The sequence below is a fragment of the Chiloscyllium plagiosum genome, unplaced genomic scaffold, assembly GCF_037043375.1.
Source record: "Chiloscyllium plagiosum isolate Xiang-an unplaced genomic scaffold, Cpla_swu_hap1 HiC_scaffold_5, whole genome shotgun sequence".
NCBI lineage: Eukaryota > Metazoa > Chordata > Chondrichthyes > Orectolobiformes > Hemiscylliidae > Chiloscyllium > Chiloscyllium plagiosum.
Window position 1 is genome coordinate 117,256,065 of NW_028270143.1, and position 21,100 is coordinate 117,277,164.

The 21,100-nt window shown below is 39.1% G+C and overlaps 1 protein-coding gene across 1 annotated transcript; it reads right to left on the minus strand.

The window, feature by feature from the left end:
- Positions 1-4,485: 4,485 nt before the first annotated feature.
- Positions 4,486-19,872, minus strand: LOC122550132 (uncharacterized). Its single transcript, XM_043690765.2, has 2 exons — positions 19,475-19,872; positions 4,486-9,499 (listed from the first exon to the last, which is right to left on the minus strand). The coding sequence occupies exons 1-2, from the start codon at positions 19,770-19,772 to the stop codon at positions 8,901-8,903; spliced, it is 897 nt and encodes a 298-aa protein (XP_043546700.1). The 5' UTR covers positions 19,773-19,872; the 3' UTR covers positions 4,486-8,900.
- Between the last annotated feature and the right edge of the window lie 1,228 nt (positions 19,873-21,100).

The window sequence follows — 21,100 nt, forward strand, 5'->3', positions numbered from 1 at the left end:
CCAACAGGTTTAATTGGAAGCACACTAGCTTTCGGAGCAACACTCCTTCATCAGGTGGTAGTGGAGGGCTCAATTGTAACACAGAATTTATAGCAAAAATTTGCAGTGTGATGTAACTGAAATTATACATTGAAAAATTGATTGTCTGTTAAGCCTTTCATCTGTTAGAATACAGTGATAGTTTCACTTCTTTCATGTGTAAATCACAAAACCTTTTTTTTTAAAGTTGCACTCTCGGGTTAGCTGTTAACAATGGTGATAGCTAGACAATATGTTGAAGGTGTTGGCCCCCTGTGTTCTCTGTCTATGCCACGATGTTTAGATTGATTCAGATTATAATATTGAATATAATTTATTTATATTAAATGATTTTCCATAACATGGTGTCGCACAGGAATGCAACTACCATGGTATAGGAGAACTACCTATATTCAAGATGTGGTCTCACCATAACTGAAGCGTAACATTACTTTTATGTTCAGTTCCTCTGTAATAAAGGATAGCATTCCAGTAGCCACCTTGATTATACGCTGTATCTGTATATAGATGTTTTGTGAATCATACACTAGAACACATAAATCCTTGTGCAGGTCGGATATCTGCACATATTCTCCATTTAAGTAATACTTAGCTTTTTCATTTTTCCTGCCAATCCATTTCCATCTGAAATTTTCTTATGTCTTCTTCACAACATACTGTTCTACCTATCCTTCTGCCATATGCAAATTTAGCTACCATGCCATTTGCATCCCTCTTCTAAGTCATTGATGTAAATTGTACAAGGTTAAGGCCTCAGCACAGATCCATGCGGAGCTCCATTCATCACATCCTGCCAATCAGACAAAGACTTATTTATGCACACTCTCTGATTTCTACCAACCAGCCAATCTTCTATCTATTTTGATGATACCTCTTACATAACGAGCTTTTATTCTTTGTAATTACCTTTAATGTGACACCTAATAAATGCCTTCTGGAAATCCAAGTACAATATGTTTATAGGCCCCCCTTCATAGGTGGGTTAGCTATCATAGATGCAGGGTTATTGGGATAGGATGGGGATGTGGGATGTTCTTCAGAGACTCCAGGGACCAAATGACTTTTATCTGCACTGTAGGGATTCTATGAAATTATTCACAGCACATTTTACTCCTTCAAAGATTCTAATAAAATTTCTTAATAATGATTTTCTTTTGACAAAACCATGCTGACTCTCTCCTCGAACTTTCAGTTTTAAATGTGTGATTATAATTTCTTTAACAATCAATTCTAATACCTTTGCACGACAACTATCTGGCCAATCTGCCTTTCTCCCTGCTTGAATACAGGGGTTATATTTGCTGTTTTCCAGGCCAATGGAACTCATCCTGAATCTTGACAATTTTGGAAAATTGACACCAAAGCATCCGCTACCTCATTAGAATTTATCCTTGCATCTTAAAAAAATTACCATCTGGACCGTGGGCGGCACGGTGGCACAGTGGTTAGCACTGCTGCCTCACAGCGCCAGAGACCCGGGTTCAATTCCCGACTCAGGCGACTGACTGTGTGGAGTTTGCACATTCTCCCCGTGTCTGTGTGGGTTTCCTCCGGGTGCTCCGGTTTCCTCCCACAGTCCAAAGATGTGCAGGTCAGGTGAATTGGCCATGCTAAATTGCCTGTAGTGTTAGGTAAAAAGGGGTACATGTAGGGGTATGGGTGGGTTGCGCTTCGGCGGGTCGGTGTGGACTTGTTGGGCTGAAGGGCCTGTTTCCACACTGTAAGTAATCTAATCTAATTTTTCAATCTGCAGGTCCATCAGTTTGGTTCATAACACTTCCCTAGTGATTATAAGCTTGCTGATTTCTTCTCTCCCTTCCACCTTCTGATTTACTGGAAAACGTTCTTGGAATGTTTCTCATATCCTCTATATTGATCCAGATGCAAAATATAATTTAATCTGCTGTTTCTTTATTATCTAATATTAACTCTCCATTCTAATTCTCTAGGGTCAACACTCACTTTATTCATTCTTCTCCTGTTTAAATATCTGTAGAAACATTTGCTATCCTTTTTTTTAGTATTCCTAGCTTTATCTCAGACATTGTGGCTCTGATGTCAAGGAGTGTTTGAGTAGTGGAGTATTGTGTTCAGTTTTGCCACCTTGCTATAGGAAGGATGTTATTAAACTGGAGAGAGTGCAGAAGAAATTTACAAGGATGTTGCCAGGACTCCAAGGGCTGAGTTATAGGGAGGTTGGACAAGCTCGGACCTTTTTCTTTAGAGTGTAGGATACTGAGAAGGGATCTTCTAGAAGCATATAAGATTGTGAGGGGGATGAATAGGGTGAATGTACACAGTCTTTTATCCAGGGTTGGGGAATCAAGGACTAGAGAGCATCAATTTAAGGTAAGAGGGGAAAGAATAAATGGGAACTTGAGGGACAACTCTTTACACAGAGGGTGGTACGCACATGGTGTACCAGCGGAAATGCTTGAGGCCGGGTACATTAACAATTAAAAGGCATTTGAACAAATACATGGAAAGGAAAGGTTTAGAAGGATATTAGGTAAAAACAATGACTGCAGATGCTGGAAACCAGATTCTGGATCATTGGTGCTGGAAGAGCACAGCAATTCAGGCAGCATCCGACGAGCAGCAAAATCGACGTTTCGGGCAAAAGCCCTTCATCAGGAATAAAGGCAGAGAGCCTGAAACGTGGAGAGATAAGCTAGAGGAGGGTGGGGGTGGGGAGAAAGTAGCATAGAGTACAATAGGTGAGTGGGGGAGGAGATGAAGGTGATAAGTCAGGGAGGAGAGGGTGGAGTGGATAGGTGGAAAAGGAGCTAGGCAGGTTGGACAAGTCCGGACAAGTCAAGGGGACAGTGCGGAGCTGGAAGTTTGAAACTAGGATGAGGTGGGGGAAGGGGAAATGAAGCTGTTGAAGTCCACATTGATGCCCTGGGGTTGAAGTGTTCCGAGGCGGAAGATAAGGCGTTCTTCCTCCAGGCGTCTGGTGGTGAGGGAGCGGTGGTGAAGGAGGCCCAGGACCTCCATGTCCTCGGCAGAGTGGGAGGGGGAGTTGAAATGTTGGGCCACGGGACGGTTTGGTTGATTTGTGCGGGTGTCTCAGATATGTTCCCTAAAGCGCTCTGCTAGGAGGCGCCCAGTCTCCCCAATGTAGAGGAGACCGCATCGGGAGCAACGGATACAATAAATGATATTGGTGGATGTGCAGGTAAAACTTTAATGGATGTGGAAGGCTCCTTTAGGGCCTTGGATAGAGGTGAGGGAGGAGGTGTGGGCACAGGTTTTAAAGTTCCTGCGGTGGCAGGGGAAAGTGCCAGGATGGGAGGGTGGGTCGTAGGGGGGCGTGGACCTGACCAGGTAGTCACGGAGGGAACGTTCTTTGCGGAAGGCGGAAAGGGGTGGGGAGGGAAATATAGTGTCCACTTTGCCAAGTTATCCTTGATTCCATGAGCTTTATTAGTTTCCCATGAGGCCTTGGTTAAATCAATGTAAACTACATCAATTGCCCTACCCTTTCCAAACACCTCGTCACAGCCTTGAAAGATTCCAGCACATTTGTTAGGTATGACATCTAACAAAGCCATGCTGATTATCCCTGATCAAACCTTGCCTTGCTAAACTGAAATCAGTTTTCTTCTTCACTACTTTTCCCAATATTCTAGTATGTAAATGCAGGTCTCTTCCCAGAATATTCAGGATTAAAAGTACTACTTTTTTTTTTGTCTCTTGGGTTTTAATTGATCTATGGGTGTGCAATCTGGGCCATAAACATGACCCTCATTGCAAACTAATCTGTTGGTCTATTCCTCAAGCATTTTGGACAATAAATATTCTGTATCCCAAATAATGTTGGATTATAAATGTTAATCTCAGTCTTACAATGTGCATTATAGTTCCTGCCAGTACTAGATTTTTTGGTCCGTTAAGTCTGAAAGGGAAGTGCCGTCTGTGGTCATCTAAGTGTCTCATCCTGCTCCTACCATTATGTTATCCACTGCAAGTTGGTCCAGGCCAAATAGGTAGCCTAACAGCTATTACTTGGGCAGCTGGTGTCAGACAAAAAAAGGGTGTGTGCATATTTTGGAGGCATCCCCTCCAAGTCATGCTCTTTTTTTAACTCTCCTCTCTGGCCTTCCAAACTGGCTTCCCACATCCCATGACAACTTGCTGAAGGTTGTCAGCAAGGCCCAGCTAGTAGCTTGAAGCCTAGCTTCATAACTCCCTTTTGTTTGGGGACTGCCTGTAATCCCAGCAGTGACTACAGTTCATGATGGCACTTACCTTTGGGGATGTAAGTTTTGACATGAGGCAATTAATATCTCCAAAACCTTAAAATGGCTGCAGCAACTACGTTCTCACTGACAGGTTGTCCTAAACAACACTTTAGTCATGTTGTTATGGGGTACACAGGGCTCTGATAGAGACAGAGTTTTGGATTCCAATTTTTGAAATAAGCCCACAGCAAAAAATCTAAAATCAAATCAAAGCTAGAATTTATTAACAAAACATTCAAAACATGGGGAATTACTTCACTATTGCATCCATACATCTCTTTAAGTTAAGGAAGATAAACAGGAGTTCTGAAAAAGGGTAATTGGACCCAAATGTTAATTGCTTTTTCTCCACAGTTGCTGCTCGACCTGCTGAGGTTCTTCAGCAATTTCAGCCTTTGTTTCAGATTTTCACATCTGAATTGTTTTATATCAGAACCAGAGTTTAGATAGTTTAGTAAATGCAGACATATTGAAAATTAGATTACACAAATTATAACTTCTTGAAGGTCAGAGTCCAGTAATGGATTCCTTGGTGATCTAGGCCAAATCATTTTCTTGCTTGCAGGCAAAATGTGTCCTCCTTTCAAGTCAGCAGCTTGGCTACAAAGATGGAAGGTCTGAGGCGGCTGCCAACTCAGTATAGAGACCTGATCTCTCTATAGAATTCATACAGCAACTGACTTTGAATCTAGAATTGTATATTTAGTCTTTTGCAGCCCACTCCAAGTTGAGTTATGTGATAAAGACAGGCATTTCAGGTGCCAACAGTCTATTTCAGTGGGCTAATTGAAAGGTCATTAACAAAGCTTTAATTCCCCCATTTGAGATTCCATTGCAAGGTGACAAGGCAATTGTAAATATGTTACTGTCCATTTTCACATAACAGGTCTTGATGTTTTCCTTTGTCCAGAGCAAGTTGTAAGCAGATGACTCGTATTCAGTTCCTTTATGTAAGCTTTATCTGGAATGCTTATACAATTCGGGGGTTCAGAAGCTTCTAGAAACAGGATTATGTGATCAGCTGTGGCTAATTTAGGAGTCCAGAAATGTTGTCCATTTTTAAAAGAATCAGAATTTAAATACAGTATAGAAGAGAATGCTGTTTTCTTTGGCATTTTTCCTCATGTCCCGGCCATGACAACTTAAGGATTCTATGATACATCCACTTGTATATGATTTATCAGTATCACTAAACCAAACATTGTGAAGTGTTGCATTACATATTTATTGATTTACTGTTGTCATAATTTTCTTCCCATTTAAATTGATTAAATTGTGCAATATAGCGTACGAGGCAATTCACTTCAGTGGACACATAAGTTCAATAAATAGTCAATTTAATGTTAAGTATTGATGAAAAATTTTGTTGAACCTTTTTATCTTTCACTCATCAGACAATTTGCAACTATACAATATAATGGGAAAACAACATTTCAGGGAAGTATTTTGACCAATTAGAGACATTCCACCTCTTAAAATTTAAACACATTTTGGCAATTAACTATTAGTCACTATATAACTGGTGAAGTCTCCATGGCGACGCCTCTACTAATCAATGAATTGCTAACCCATCAGCACTCTCCTCTCATATAGTGTAACTTTTATTTACCCTTTATTTGGTATTCTTGCAAATTATCCTGATACATGCAAAATGAATGACTTCAACAAAATCTGTCTTTTTTCAGCAATCCAGTTTGACAGTATTTGATTCAGATTACCTGTGAAATGAAGCCTTTTTATTTCAAAACTTATATTTTATAGCAAGTGTAAAGCGTAGGAATATGAATAATACAACTCAGTATTAAAAATAAAACTAATCAAATAAGTATAAAAGCTATTAAAAAGAAAGGTGATGTGTACTTAAATTGATTAATTTTTCAGTTTTTAGAATTGAAATAAAAACTTTATAATACTTCTCACTGATATATAAACTGAGTTTGTTACCAAAATCCATGCATCATGTTTAGTCACAAATTCACACCTTCTGCAGTACCTTTGACATAACAAGTGTTTTTTTTACGTAATTAAAGTGTTAAATCAAGAATTAGGTGAAAATTAGAGGGGTGACCTGAAGTTATAAATTTTGAGGAGCCTTTTCTTTTGATGAGGTGAAATAATAATTTTTTAGAAATGGGAAGTGTGATGATTCCAGGTATTTTTTAATCAACTTGTTATGGTGTGACACAGATGGGACAGTCAGGACTTGAACCTGGACCTACAGAAGCAGAGGTAGGGACATTACAACTGTGCCACAAGAGTCATAGGGTGATGATTGTAGGCTTTGCTATTCATGTTGGAATGGGAGGAAAAGATACAAATTGCTGAAACTGGAAAGTCTGAGCAGTAACATATACTTGTTGTTAACAAAGTGGGCTAGAACAAGGTTAGAAGGCCAAGAATGTTTGCAAATAAATTACACAAATCAGAAGCAGATTATTCCATTCAACTAATTCATGTTGGTGTTATTACTGCACACAAGTCTATTCCTACTCCAGTTACCTTTTCCTAACCTGCTGTAACCATCCTTCCATCGTCTCCTACCAAACTAATTGAAAGAATCTTGCTAACACATGTTCCAACATGTGATGTAAGATACTGGTGTGGATACAGGACTGGCTGACTAGCAGAAGGCAGAGAGTGGAGATAAAGGGATCTTTTTCAGGATGGTAACCACTCACTAGTGGAGTTCTGCAAGAGTCAGTGTTGGGACCATTACTATTCATGTTGTACATTAATGATTGAATGAAGGAACGGTGGGTATTATTGCTAAGTTTGCAGATAATACAAAGATAGGTGAAGGGACAAGAAGTGTTGAGGCTGCAGAAGGACTTGGAAAGGCTGGAGTATGGGCAAAGAAGTGCAGATGGAATACCATGTAGGAAATGATGAGGTTATGCACTTTGGTAGGAAGAATAGAGGTGCAGCCTATTTTCTAATGGGGAAAGATCTCAGAAATCTGAAGCACAAAGAAACTTGGGAATCCTAGTTCAGGATCCTTTTAAGATTAACCTGCAGGTTCATTTGACAGTTAGGAAGGCAATGTTAGCAATCATTTTGAGAGGTGTAGAATGCAAGAGCAGGGATGTCCTGCTGGATGGGTCTAGAGGAGGTTTACAAGAATGATTCTGGGATGAATGGCTTGACATACGAGGAGTAGTTGAGTTCTCTGGATGTGCTCAATGGAGTTTAGGAGGACGAGGGAATAATCTTATCGATATTTACAGAATACGGAGAGTCCTGGAGAGAATGAACGTGGAGAAGATGTTTCACTAGGATAAACTAGGGCACAGCTTCAGAGGGGAGAGATGACCCTTTAGGATTCAGAGGAGGAATAATTTCTTCAGCCAGAAGTAGTGAATCTGTGGAACTCATTGTCACAGAAGGCTGTGGAGACTATTTTATGGACTATATTTAAGACAGATAGGTTATTGATTCATAAAAAGGATCAAGAGTAATAGGGTGAAGGCAGGAGAAAGGAGTCAAAAAACATATCAGCCATGATTGAATGGAGAGAGCAGACTTGATGGGCCGAAAGGCCTAATTCTACTTCTATATCTATGATAACAGACTATGAGGCATATTTGATGTCTAATTCGAATTCTTAAGTTCTTTATAGCCAATGACTTATGTTTGAACTGATTTAAAGAGGAAAATGTGACAGTCAATTTTATAGTCAGTAAGTTCCCTCAAACAGCATCCTTTTTGTTTTACTGGTAACGATTATGATGAGATTCACCTTGATTGGGAAAGTGGAAGAATTTCTTAAATATTAAGAATTATTAAAATCAAGAGACCTTTGATAGTTGCCTGAATAAGCAGATAGGACTTCAGTTATATATCTCATGCTGGAGGCACCATAGATCTGCGCCATACTTTTGTATCGAACTAACTTCTTTCTTCACAATTTTAAGTGGGGTTTTATTCTATTTATCTTAATCAAGCTAAGATTGTTGACATAGTGGAGTTTCATACATGTTTATTATGTTTTCAGATGCCAATCTCTGGTTTTAATCTCAGCTTCAAATATCATTTGAATTGCCTTGTCATGATCAATATGTTTCATTGGCTTTTGAACAGATTGAGTGATAAGTTTTATAGTAGCTTGATGCTTCATCTCAGTGAGGAGTAAAATGACAAAGCTTAATTATTTCCCTGAAAACTGGCTTCTGACAAAAGCAAGGTAATACAAAAATAGCAATGCAGTGCAAAGAAGAAGTACAACAGTTGATTTTTCACAAAATACAGTTAATAAGTTTACAACATTGTAATTTACACATGATTTTAACAACTCTAAAATTAGTGACCCCAATTACTCATGCAATAAATGAAATGCTTGGTATTTACTCAATGCACATCTCATTATTAAGGTTCATAATCAACCAGGGTAATCTTGTTTTGTCCCATTTAATATGTCATTTCACTAAGTTTCATTAATTTCCTTTGCAGACTCTCTTAAGGAGCTATTTTCTTTTCAAAAACAAAATTCTTCAACAGACTTTTAAAGAAAGCTAACATTTTCAAAAATGGAGTAGTCGGTGTTTTCATTTGGAATTTCATTTCCAGGGAACAAGTCACTTTTTAGGGCTTAACAGTTACTGTTTTGGTGAAGATGTCATACTACTTGGCATATAAGCCAAGGTTCTTGGCAGTGTCAGACTTCCTTGGAGTCTTCATTTGAGGGAATGGGTAATTGTCCCCTTTTATGGCAACTGGTACTATTTTAGTGAGAAGCCCATTTTTGCTTGACCATATACTTGATCTCTCATTTGGAAATGAAAATCTTTTATTGATCTTAGGAATGCAGTGATTACGGTTGGTGAAAGAGTGGGTTGCCTTTAATTCATTGGGTTTGCAGGTGATGTGTGTTGTTACTTCACCACTGGCTCCTTTATAATTACATAACTTAGTTCTATCTTTATTGAGTAGGACTTTTTTGCTCATTGAGGGTGGCTGTTGATTTTGATCATCTGGTTCCTTGTTTGCCTGCAAGTGACTCTTTTGACCAGTGTTCTGTGCTTGCAGCACACGGTAAATATCTAGATGTGTGCGCCAAGGGGTTTCGCCATCCTGAACATAATCTTTGTTTGGAAAGTCAAGTGTGACATTGTTAACAGGAAGGTGTTCTTCAAATGCCTTTGGTTTTCTCACTGTGCAGTTGACTGACACTGTTTTGACTTGGAGCTTGAAAAACAATCCACTTTCATGTTTACTTTTACCTGCAATTTAAAGAACATTTGAAACATTACTAAAAACAATGTAAAAAAGCACAAAGTGTTAATGAGTAACCATGAGCCTTGCTTAGTGGTCTCACTATTTTTGAATCACAGATTAAATTACAAGGTAATGGAAGATAATTAATTAAGAAATTTTGTAGATTGTTTTCAGTCAACTTGTTCAGATATGTAAGAAAAGACTAAGTTAATACTAGACAGTCAAGTCACTGCTTTGGCAAGGGCACACCATGTCTGACAAATGGTAATTGAGTTCATTGACGAGGTACCACAGACAGTAGATGAGGGTAGTGCTGTGGAGATTGTATATTTGGACTTTCAGTATTTGATATGGTACCATTTGGTACGTTGGTTAGCAAATTACAAATGTTTTGGATTGATGAGTCTTTGGCAGCATGGATTAGATAGGAACAGAGGGTATTTTTCAGACTGGAGATAAGCTAAAAGTGATGTTACTCAGGGATGGGTGTTAGGACCCTTACTTTTTCTGATTTATATAAATGATTTGGAAATGGGTGTTGGAGGGCAAAAATCTCTAAATTTGCAGATACTAAACTAGGAGGATAATGGATTGCGCTGTGTGACTTCAGAAGGACATTGACAAGTTGACCAAATGGGCGAACACCTGGCAGCTGAATTTCAATGCAGAGAAAAGTGAAGTAATGCATTTTTGTCGAAGTAACAGAGACAATACAGGGTCAAATGGTACAACTTTGAGTACAGGAACAGAGGGACCTCAGATCAAGTGCATAATTTGCTGAAGGTGGCCAGCCAAGTTGAAACAGTTCTTAAGGTGGCTTATAGGATCCTTGAGTTTATAAATAGAAGCAGAGTATAAAAGCAAGGAAATTATGCTATACATCTACAAATCATTGGTCAGACCAAGTTTGGAATATTGTGTTCAATTCTGGGCACTTTATTTAAAGGAAGGATGTTAAGGCCCTGGAGAGAGTGCAAAGGAGACTAACTGGAATGATTTTAGGAATGAATGATTTTAGATACAAATAAAGATTCGAGAATTTGGGCTTATTCTCCTTGGAGCAGAGAAGATCATTGACCCTATTGAGGTGATCAAAATGATAAACAATTGATAGGGTAAAGAAGGATGTTCTGTTTTGTATGTCAGTAACTAGGGGTCACAATTTCAAGACTGTCAGCAAGAGAGTTAGGAGAAGGTAAGAAAAAACTTCTTTACTCACTTAGGATTTGGAATGGTGCTGCCAGGAAGAGTAGTGGAGGTAGATTCCACGGGGGTTTCAAAAGAGAGCTGGATATATATTTGAAAGTGATGAATTTGGAGGGCCATGGAAATAAAGATGGAAGGTGGATCCACTGAGGTAACTTTATTTGGGGAGCCAGTAAATACAAAGTTTGTGCGAAGATTTGTAGCTCGGGTGCTCGTTGTTGTGGTTCTGTTCGCCGAGCTGGAAGTTTTTGTTGCAAACGTTTCGTCCCCTGGCTAGGCGACATCATCAGTGCTTGGGAGCCTCCTGCGAAGCGCTTCTTTGATGTTTCCTCCGGTGTTTATAGTGGTCTGTCCCTGCCGCTTCCGGTTGTCAGTTTCAGCTGTCCGCTGTAGTGGTTGGTATATTGGGTCCAGGTCGATGTGTTTGTTGATGGAGTTTGTGGATGAATGCCATGCCTCTAGGAATTCCCTGGCTGTTCTCTGTCTGGCTTGCCCTATGATAGTAGTGTTGTCCCAGTCGAATTCATGTTGCTAGTTGATGTTCATGTATGCGGATAGTTAGCGGTCTTCCTGTTTGTCCTATATAGTGTTTTGTGCAGTCCTTGCATGGTATTTTGTACACTACATTAGTTTTGCTCATGTTGGGTATCGGGTCCTTCGTTTTGGTGAGTTGTTGTCTGAGTGTGGCTGTTGGTTTGTATACATGAACATCAACTAGCCACGAAACGACACAATCAGCTATCCTTAGTAGCCACACACGCAGACAACAAGCAACATGAATTCGACTGGGACAACACTACTATCATAGGGCAAGCCAGACAGAACAGCCAGGGAATTCCTAGAGGCATGGCATTCATCCACAAACTCCATCAACAAATACATCGACCTGGACCCAATATACCAACCACTACAGCGGACAGCTGAAACTGACAACTGGAAGCGGCAGGGACAGACCACTATAAACACCGGAGGAAACATCAAAGAAGCGCTTCGCAGGAGGCTCCCAAGCACTGATGATGTCGCCTAGCCAGGGGACGAAACGTTTGCAACAAAAACTTCCAGCTCGGCGAACAGAACCACAACAGCCAGTATACACATTATGAGCCTTCTTCTATAATGTAACTTTTTTATGATTCTATGTTATGACATCTCTGGAACAGTAGAACTTATGTTTATGCAAGAATGCAGAAACTGAAGAACTTGGTGATTTAGTTGGTTAGACCCTAGACATGGGATTAAACTACTCTCTCACTCTGAGAGTCCTATATGAAATTAATAAATTAATTTCAATAAATATCCTCATGGAAGCAAACCTACAACATGAAAACGACCTTTTACTTGCTCCTGCTGGCAACATCATTTCAGAAGCCTTAGGATAATTCTTATCAGAAAAACAAAACCATGTCCGACTGATGCATTAAAAATTATTTGCCAGAAAATGGGGTTGGTGCATACTGCTATAGCAGAATGACTGTACCCTATATCTGTGCCTTTCAGAGCTTGACGCTGACACTGGTGCATCAAATAGTATCATTTAGCTGCACGTGTAATACTAAACTTTGTTGAACACAAGAATCCTGTAATGCTCAGAATCATTTTTGTCTAGTGGCCAATTTGGCTGTGAGGGGATTATTAGTTATTTCATATTATGATTTCTGTTACAAAATTAAAACTAATTCACATTAAGCCAATTGCTAGGAACAACAAGGATGTGGAATAAACCCAATAGTGGCTGGTTGAGATGGTTGAGTGGTGCCCATTTTTTCCTCAAAATTTCAGGCCTATAAAGTTAAACTAATTTCAATTCATTGAGCACAATATGGCCAATCAAAACAGATTAGAAAGTGGTCATCAACAGGCACAACATCAAAGCAGTACTAACAGCTCAACAAGCATTAATGGAGATGAGAAGAGTAGAGGTTAAAGGTTGGATTTATGTGGATTTTTCAAATGGAGGCAGGCAGCTGAAAAATAATGGCAACATTGTACATGCTTATGTCCTACAGGAGCTTTGCACACAAGAAATTTTGAAGACAGGAGGGTGTGTCAGATTGAAAACCAGTCAGGACGCTTGTTTAGGTAAATTAAGATTAAGGATTTTGTTTGAAAAGCCTGGCTTCATGGAGGTTTTCAATTTTATTGAAGATGGCCAATGTTTAAGAGCTGTCGACTTCAGAATAGCTGAATGCAGGCTTGCATCAAATCAGGATGAGTCAGAGGCCAGAAAAGTTTCTATAGGAAAGACTAAATAATGATCATAATGGAAAGAGCTATCCCTTTAAAACAAAAGTTGCAACGTCCGATCGCAAGTCGGAGAAGTCAAAGATGTGACCAGTTTAGGGGTCATCACCCTCCTGGTATCATTTGGGCATCCAAACAGCAAGCAAGGCTGTTTGGACTCCAATTGATCACCAGGAAAGGTGCAGCTAGAAATATGAACTGTGTCCTCAAAAATCAAACATTGGAGATGAGGAGCTTCCTCCCTGCACAGGAAGAGTCAACCACTGGTTATAAGGACAATGCAAGCAAAGAAGCAGGAGCTCAAAGGAGACCTGAGAACTATTCACTTTAGAATGTAAAATATGACTCCATTCCCCAGATTTGTCCCTTCAGGAAATCAAAATATATGGGAAGTGGGTGGGGAAAAAGGAGGCAAGGCTGATCAACCATGACTAATGAATGATGCAGCTCAGCTCAGGAAGCCATGTGCTCTCCTATTTCTTATGTTTTATGTTAACTTTGTACCCAACAAACCTGACAACAATCCACGACTCACATACACTGCCCCATCATTTCCAGGAACTCTCTCCAAGATAGTTTAGTTTGATGAACTGATTAGTCAGTGTGGTACTATCACTTTTTAATTGACTTCTGTTGTTACTGGTCATGTTCTGGATTATCCATTGAGCATATGCTAGGCTACTCACTAATATTTCAGAAAATGTGTCACACAATGATGTCACCGAACAGGTGCTGGGCTACTAACTTCCCTATAAACCACATCATGTCCTCTATTGTACTGCCTTTCCTTTCTACAGTAAAGAGCCTCAGTTTGTTCAGTATTAACTGATGAGAATTTTCAGTTGATATCATTTTTTGCTAATCCTTTGCTCGTTCTATTTTACTCTTATACCCTATTGTTTTGTGAAGGCCAGAACTGTGCATTGTATTTGAAGAAAAAAGGACAACTTGTCAATCCCTGCAGTACAATGCATGCCAATTTGTTCATCATGTACAAAGTGCTTAGTTTGATTTTGTATGGTTTTTTTTCCTGCAAGCTATTAAAAGCGTCTGTTTACAAAAGTCAGATCCCATTTACTTGGCACATCTAGTATACCCATGATTTGATTTTAGTACTGTAAGTGCAGTCAAAAGAGCAGAACATATTGTACAGTAAAATGGACTGCAATGCAAGCATCAGATCTGTCCTGGAGTAGATCACTATTACTTCACATATTGATACATTCATATAATAGCTACTGATCCCAGTAATGACTAATTTTATCTCTGTGTCTGTGTTCAACTTTTCTCCCCCCAGTTAGGAAACAGCTCTCCAAAAATTATTGACAGTGCTAGTGGAAGATATTGATAGTACATCTGAATAATTATGGGCAAAATTATGAAACATAGAATTCTGGCCTAAGTGCAGGCAATGGCCCCTCACCTCCACAGTTGTTGGATTGCTAAGTGGCTTAAATTCAGACTTGTGCACTATCCGCGGGAAGGAAGTGCTTTGAAATATATCCGCCAAACACCCAATTGATCCCCAATCTCAGCAATACCATCAGGAGGGATGCACACTGCAGTAACTGCAGCCAGCCTCTGGGGGGTGGGTCTAATGCAAGTAGAAAATGATACAAAATGGGATTGTTTCATGAGGCCATTCTAGCAGGTCCAAAATGAGAAAGGATGGGGCAAGCTGCAACTGTGAAAAAGTGGTAAGAGCAAGGAATACCAGGAGTTGGAGTCCTCTATTGGGAACAGTGCCTAAACAGGAAATACCATCCCTACTCTACCCTCCAGCCCTCAAAAAGACTGCCAAAGGCCTTACTTTTTGTGTGCTAAATACCAGTAGTCTGCCTGATTCTTTTCTTGCTGCTGGTAAAATAGTAGTAGAGGTTGGTAGGTGATGAACATAGCACTCTCACTAACCCCTCCCAGTCCTACCATCCAATTTTACTTTATGGGGGAATCAAAGTCAAGGTTTGACTCCATCCAGTACTAGAGTTATGCTCTAGCATTTAAATCTACCCCCTCGACCAAGCCTTTTAACTATTCCCCCTAATATTACCTTAAATGGCTCAATGCTTAACTTTGTTTCACAATGTTTGTGAAACGTTTTGAAACATTACATTGTTGTGTCCATATTAGTGAATGTTGTCATTATTTATAAAAACACTTATATTTCTCATTTTTAAAAAAAATATAATTCCAAAATAGTTAACTATGCTTTATAAAGTTGTCAGAGTGGGACTGTTTAGGAATTTCCAGACATGTTCATTTTAATGGCTGAGAGCAAAATGTATTTGCATCTATATATACTAAGCCACAGCTGAGAAAATAAAGTTGGATCCAACAAGAACAGCTATGCAAAAGACTGAACAATGCAGAAGTTGCAGAACAACCACACCCTTCAAATTAAACTTGTGACTTGTTTAAGATATATCCAGTACAGGTTGTAAATCCAGAGATCTTTCCATTCTGATATGAAATCACCACAAGGTCCACAAAAACAAAATTAAGCACTACAATTGAATCCTGTCGAGATGCCACTGAAAAGATAATCACACCTTTTTAAAAATATTAAACAGTTTAAATTGTGATGCTTAATTTTTTTTAAAATAAAAAATCTGTTCTCATTTAGGTGCAGGAACTTAGCAGCAATGCTAAAGACCTTGCTATATTACAGCAGTGACTGCACTTTTGTGGCTGTGGAGGATACGAACATGTGAAATAAAATCTGAAGTAGACTATTCAGTCCCTCAAGCCTGCTCTGCCATTCAATAAGATCATGGCAAATCTGTTTCTGTTTCAAATTCCACATTTCCACTGACCACCAGTACCCTTAGGTAACAAGAATCTATCTAATCTGCCTGAAACATATTCCAATGACTTCATCTCTGCCATGTTAGGCAGAACGTTCCAAGTCACACAAAATGAAAAATGTTCCCAGCTCTGAAAGGGTGAAACCTAATTTTTAAACTGTGTCTTCCTAGTTCTGGGCTGGCCACAAGAGAAAACATTCTTTCCATGTTCACCTTGTCAACTAAGTTATTCAAATGCTGCGACTATTGTGGAATTTGGTCCAATATTTCAAAAACTTTTTTTTTGGAAAAGTAAATTTTTAATCTACTTCGGAGGTTTTAATTGAGTGGAAACCAACTTGAAAAGCCTGCTTCCCAATTATGTGAGTTCCCATTATAAAGGCTATCCTAATGGCTGCAGAAGTGCAGCCTTATGCTTGGGACAGCTGAAAACTCAGAAGGCTAGCTGTTGATCTATGCCAGTACATCAAGGTGTTGTCTAATGACATGAAAGCTTCTTACCAATTGTTATGCTAAAAATAAAATTGAAAACTCATTTAAATAAAATGAAATTCTCAGCCACAAAATTACATTTGAAGTAGATGTGCCTGCGGCTATGATATAAATTTTCCCTTGATGTGTTAAACAGAGATTAAGATGACTCCACACATTATGTGACATGAATATAAGAGCCCATTGTAGTTAGAGGTAGTAGATTAGTATGGAGAGAGAATGGTTAACTAAAAGAAGACAGAGTGTTAAGATAAGGAGGGCATGTAAGGATGGCAATCTGTAACTAGTGGAGTGCCACAGGGGTCAGTGCTGGACAACAATTATTCTGGGAACTGATTTTAAAAAATTCTCTTCACGAAGTGTTCTGATTCTATCCAATCGGGAAAGTTACTGCACAGAAATAAGTCATTTGCCCCATTGTGTACGCACTGGCCAGCAAGTAACCAGCCTAATCTGACTTTCCAATCATTGGAATTTAGCCTTGTTAGTAATAACACAATGCATATTCGCATTTTTAAAAATATTTTCAGGATTTCTGCCTCTACCACCTGTCAGACAGTGAGCTTCAGAACCCTGACACCATTCAGATGATTAGCCATTGTACCTAGACTGCTCATAATTGAAATTAATAAAATTAGGTCAATGTCCTCTGTGGGAGGTTGCCCTTTCCTACACTCTTTAAATTTAACCCAACATTTTGTCTCACAAACTTTCTAACAATTTTCTTCCATTCTTCTTATTATGTTATAGTTTCAAAGCATTTCACCTATTCAGTCATAATAATTATGGTGATATGTTATTTAAGAATGCAGAACCTTAAACCTTACAGTAAGGTCAGTGACTATGACATTTTAAATTCAGACTAAAAATCTAGAATCCAACAATACCCGATGTGAATGATGACTAACTATAGCAGCAGAAGTAGCCCATTTAGTCTGCTCCACCATTCAGTGAGATCATGGTTGATCGGAATCCTCAACTCCACTACCCTGCCTTTTCCCTATAACCCTTGATTTCCTTATTGGATAAAAATCTCAGCCTTCAATATACATAATGACAGCCTCTACAACCCTCTGCAGTGAGGAATTCCACCAATGCATTACCCTCAAAACAAATTCCTCATCTGTTTTAAATGTGTGATCCCATATTTTGAGATTATGCCCTTTGATCTCCTGCAAAGGAAACAACCTTTCTGCATCTACCTTGTCAAGTCCCCTAAGAATTTTGTATCTTTTAATAAGGTTGCATCTCATTCTTCTAAATTCCAACAAAGTCAGGGCCAACAACTCAACCTCTCTTCATAGACAGTCCCTGCATACATGATTTTTTTGTTGGTGAACTTTCTCTGCACTGCCTCCAATAAATATTTCCTTAGATAAAGGGGCCCAAAATTTCAAAATAAATTGATCGCTGATCTATCAGCAGCTGGTGCATTTCAAACAGGATTCAGTTGGACTCAACGTACCAAGAAAATTTCCAATGGCATTCCAGATCCTGATAGTTGACATTGACTTTCTTGAGAGGGTTTCTTTGAGGATGTTGGCTAAGATTACAACCAAGTTTTTCCTCAGATGCTTTTCATAAGTTGAACAGGTTGAAAAGACTAAGTAGCAGAAGGAAGCATACCTGAGTATTTCAGGGGCAAAGGAGATAACTGAAAATATGAAATGTTTTGAATCTTCTTCAAATATATATTTTTAAGATGGAACTCAAACATACATGACCAATAAGCTAGGACAACCCCTTTACACCGGTCAGGAAAACAAAACAGAAATGGCACAGTCAAAATCCAATTATTCCCCAAAGCCAATTTCTTTCAGAAGGGCTAGAGACAGAATAATTATTACACATAATTTGTGATTTTTCTAACGTATGCAAGCCATTTCTGGGTTCAATCATGAATCAATTGATTGACATCATATGATCAAAAAAAAAGTAGGCCATTTACCATCTTGAGCTTGCTCTGCCATTCAGTAAGATCATGGTTAACCTAACAAGGTACTGGTCATTGGATGAAAAGTCATTGACCTAGAACATCAACTGCTTCTCTTTCCACAATTGGTGCCTTACCAAGTGAAGTTCTCCAGTATTTTATGTCCCTATTTCTGATTTCCAACATTCAATTATTTTACTTTAGGAATCGAGTACCCACTCTGATGGTAATGGGGTAACTCCCCTATTTGTTTCAGAATCACAGTCATTATAGCATAGAAGGCCCATTCAGCTTTACTATATGTGCACCGACTCTCCAAATGGGCACAATGCCACTTTGCTGCAACTGTGAACATTGTTCTGTTTCAGATAACAGCCTCATTCCCCTTTGCATGCCTTAAATAAGCCACACTCAAGAGGCGATGCATTCCAGATGTTAACCCTATGCTGCCTGATAAAGCCTTTTTAATTTACTTTGGCTTCTGTTGCTAATTATTTTAAATCTGTACTCTCCCTAACGAGTGGAATCAGTTTCAACCTATTTACTCTGAAAATAATTTATATATACTTTCTGTAAAGATAGTTCTTATCCTTTGTTGGGTAACGCTGCCAGATGTATTACTCTCACCTTTATAAAGCACCTTTCTCCACGATCTTCAAATAAAAAGGTAAAGTCGCCATACTCCTACCAGACCATAGTGCAGAAAGAGACAAATATTGGTGCTTTAACCTGAGGGTCACCAAGCCTCAAACGGGGCGGGGAGGGAGAGACCTCCGCAATAACCTCAACCTGCGAGAATTGAACCCATTACGTTGGATCAGGTCGGTTAATTCAGTTGGCAGAATGGCTGTTTGATCTTTGTTAATATAAGGGGAAACCGTTTCTCTTGGTCGTAATGTCAATAACTAGCGGACGAAAACTAAAGAATAATTAAGTTTTTTTGACCATGAAATATTATCACACACGACCGACCGACTGACCTCCCCACCAAAATCACCGTGACCTTCTTTGTTTGTACGTGGTCTATTATAATTTGCAATCCACTGCCTGAAAATGTGGTGGTGTCAAATAATAACTTTGAGAATATACTTGAACAGGCCAGTGGAGAGTGGGCCGAATGGTCTCTTTCCGTACCGTGTTATTATTGTACGGTGGTCTCATCCCAAATGCAGCAAGTAGACATCACGTTAAAATGTAGCCACAACTGCGTACCCTACCAGATTCAGTCTCCCAGTTGTGGAAAGAATCTTTAGAAATGTCCTGTACGTGAACCAAGTTTTCTCATCGCAGAATTCAGCACTTACCAGTTTTAAAAACAACATGAGTCTGTTCTTTTTGTTTCTGTCGTATGGAGTCATACTGCTCCTCCAGTTCATTTATATCCATTAGAAGCGATTTGTCCTCTCTGCTGCTGCTCTGCTGGTATTTCGCTACCGGGTAGTTCCGTCTGTTGACTATTTGAGCCAGGTACACTTTACCCCAAACCATCTGCTGCCAAACGCAGGTTAACTTTGGGCAGCAGCTTGATAAGAACATCCTCGTTTGCTTAAAATCAGCAAACACACACTGCTGATGACTCAGCGGCCACGGAGGAAGATTCATTTCCGTCCACTCCACGAATGCGAGGAGGGTTGGTTCACTGTTACAGAACACCAGCAACTCTCAAAGTCACCCAACTGCAAAAAGAATCCATTCGAAAAGGCCAAGCAGAACCTTTTGTACCAAGGAACATGTTACACTGTTTACTGTGCTTAAAAAAATGTCAAATGACGCCAAAATAGCTAGAGGAAAACAATTAACACTTTCCTTCCTGCCAATTTGCATTGTACAATTTAACGAAGTAAAAAGAAACAAGATAATATAGAGGAGAACATGTTTCCAGTTTCAGAAGGCTAGGAACACAGATGAGATGAGCAACAGAACCAGAAAGTGACATCAGGAAAAATCGTTTGTAGGTAAATTTGTTTATACACACCATCTGACCTGAATGGTCAATAGCACATTCAGTAGAAATTTTCAAAAGAGAATTTGGTCAAACAGGGTAATGGGAAAGAGCAAGTGAAGAGGTATAATTAAATAGCTCTTTCCATTGTATAAGAGTGGCAAGTTTGCACAAAATCATAAATCACAGTTACCATCTAAACATTTTTTAAATAATCTGTACAAACATTAGAAATAGGGGGGAGGCTGGTGACAATAATTCCAAATATTTCTCTGCCTTTAAACACAGGAACAAACTACAGAGAAGGGCCCATGGAGTCGGACTATCTGAATCACTTTTTCAAACAGGTGTAACTGGTCAAATCGCTGCCTTGTGTGCATATTATCCTTATACTAAATTAGATAAATATCTGCTGAATGCCATAATGAATCCAAGATAATTCTATTTTATAACTTGGGATTTATTTCAAGTAACATGTTTTAATTCCTCTGATTTTGCAATCAGCAACACATTAATGGTGTTACTTGCCTTAACCTTCAGGTTTCTTTATTCTGTAGCAGGTGGTGAGCATTGTTAACCAGCGCAATGTGTATTGTCCATCCCTAAATGCCCTCGAGAAACTATGATGATTCATTTCTTAAACTACTGCAGTGATGTGGCTTTAAATTACACTTGGCAGTAATTATACTGAAAATTGTTGCCTGATTTTCTCCTTAATGACAGTGAGCACCAATTCTTCATTTCATTCCTACAGCAAATTTTGAGCCATTGGAATAAATCCCTCATGATATTATCAACAGGAAAATGATTAATTGCAGTTGGGGAGAGGAACAGCAAAGCAGATTTGAACATGTGTGTAACCTAACCTGAGAGGGGCTTAGGCTTGGGGCTTTTCCTTACTTGCAGTTGCGAAGAGGAACAACTGAGCAGAATCAGATCCTACTTGGCAGCTGGGCTGAGTTTGAAACAAAAATCCAAGAATGCCATC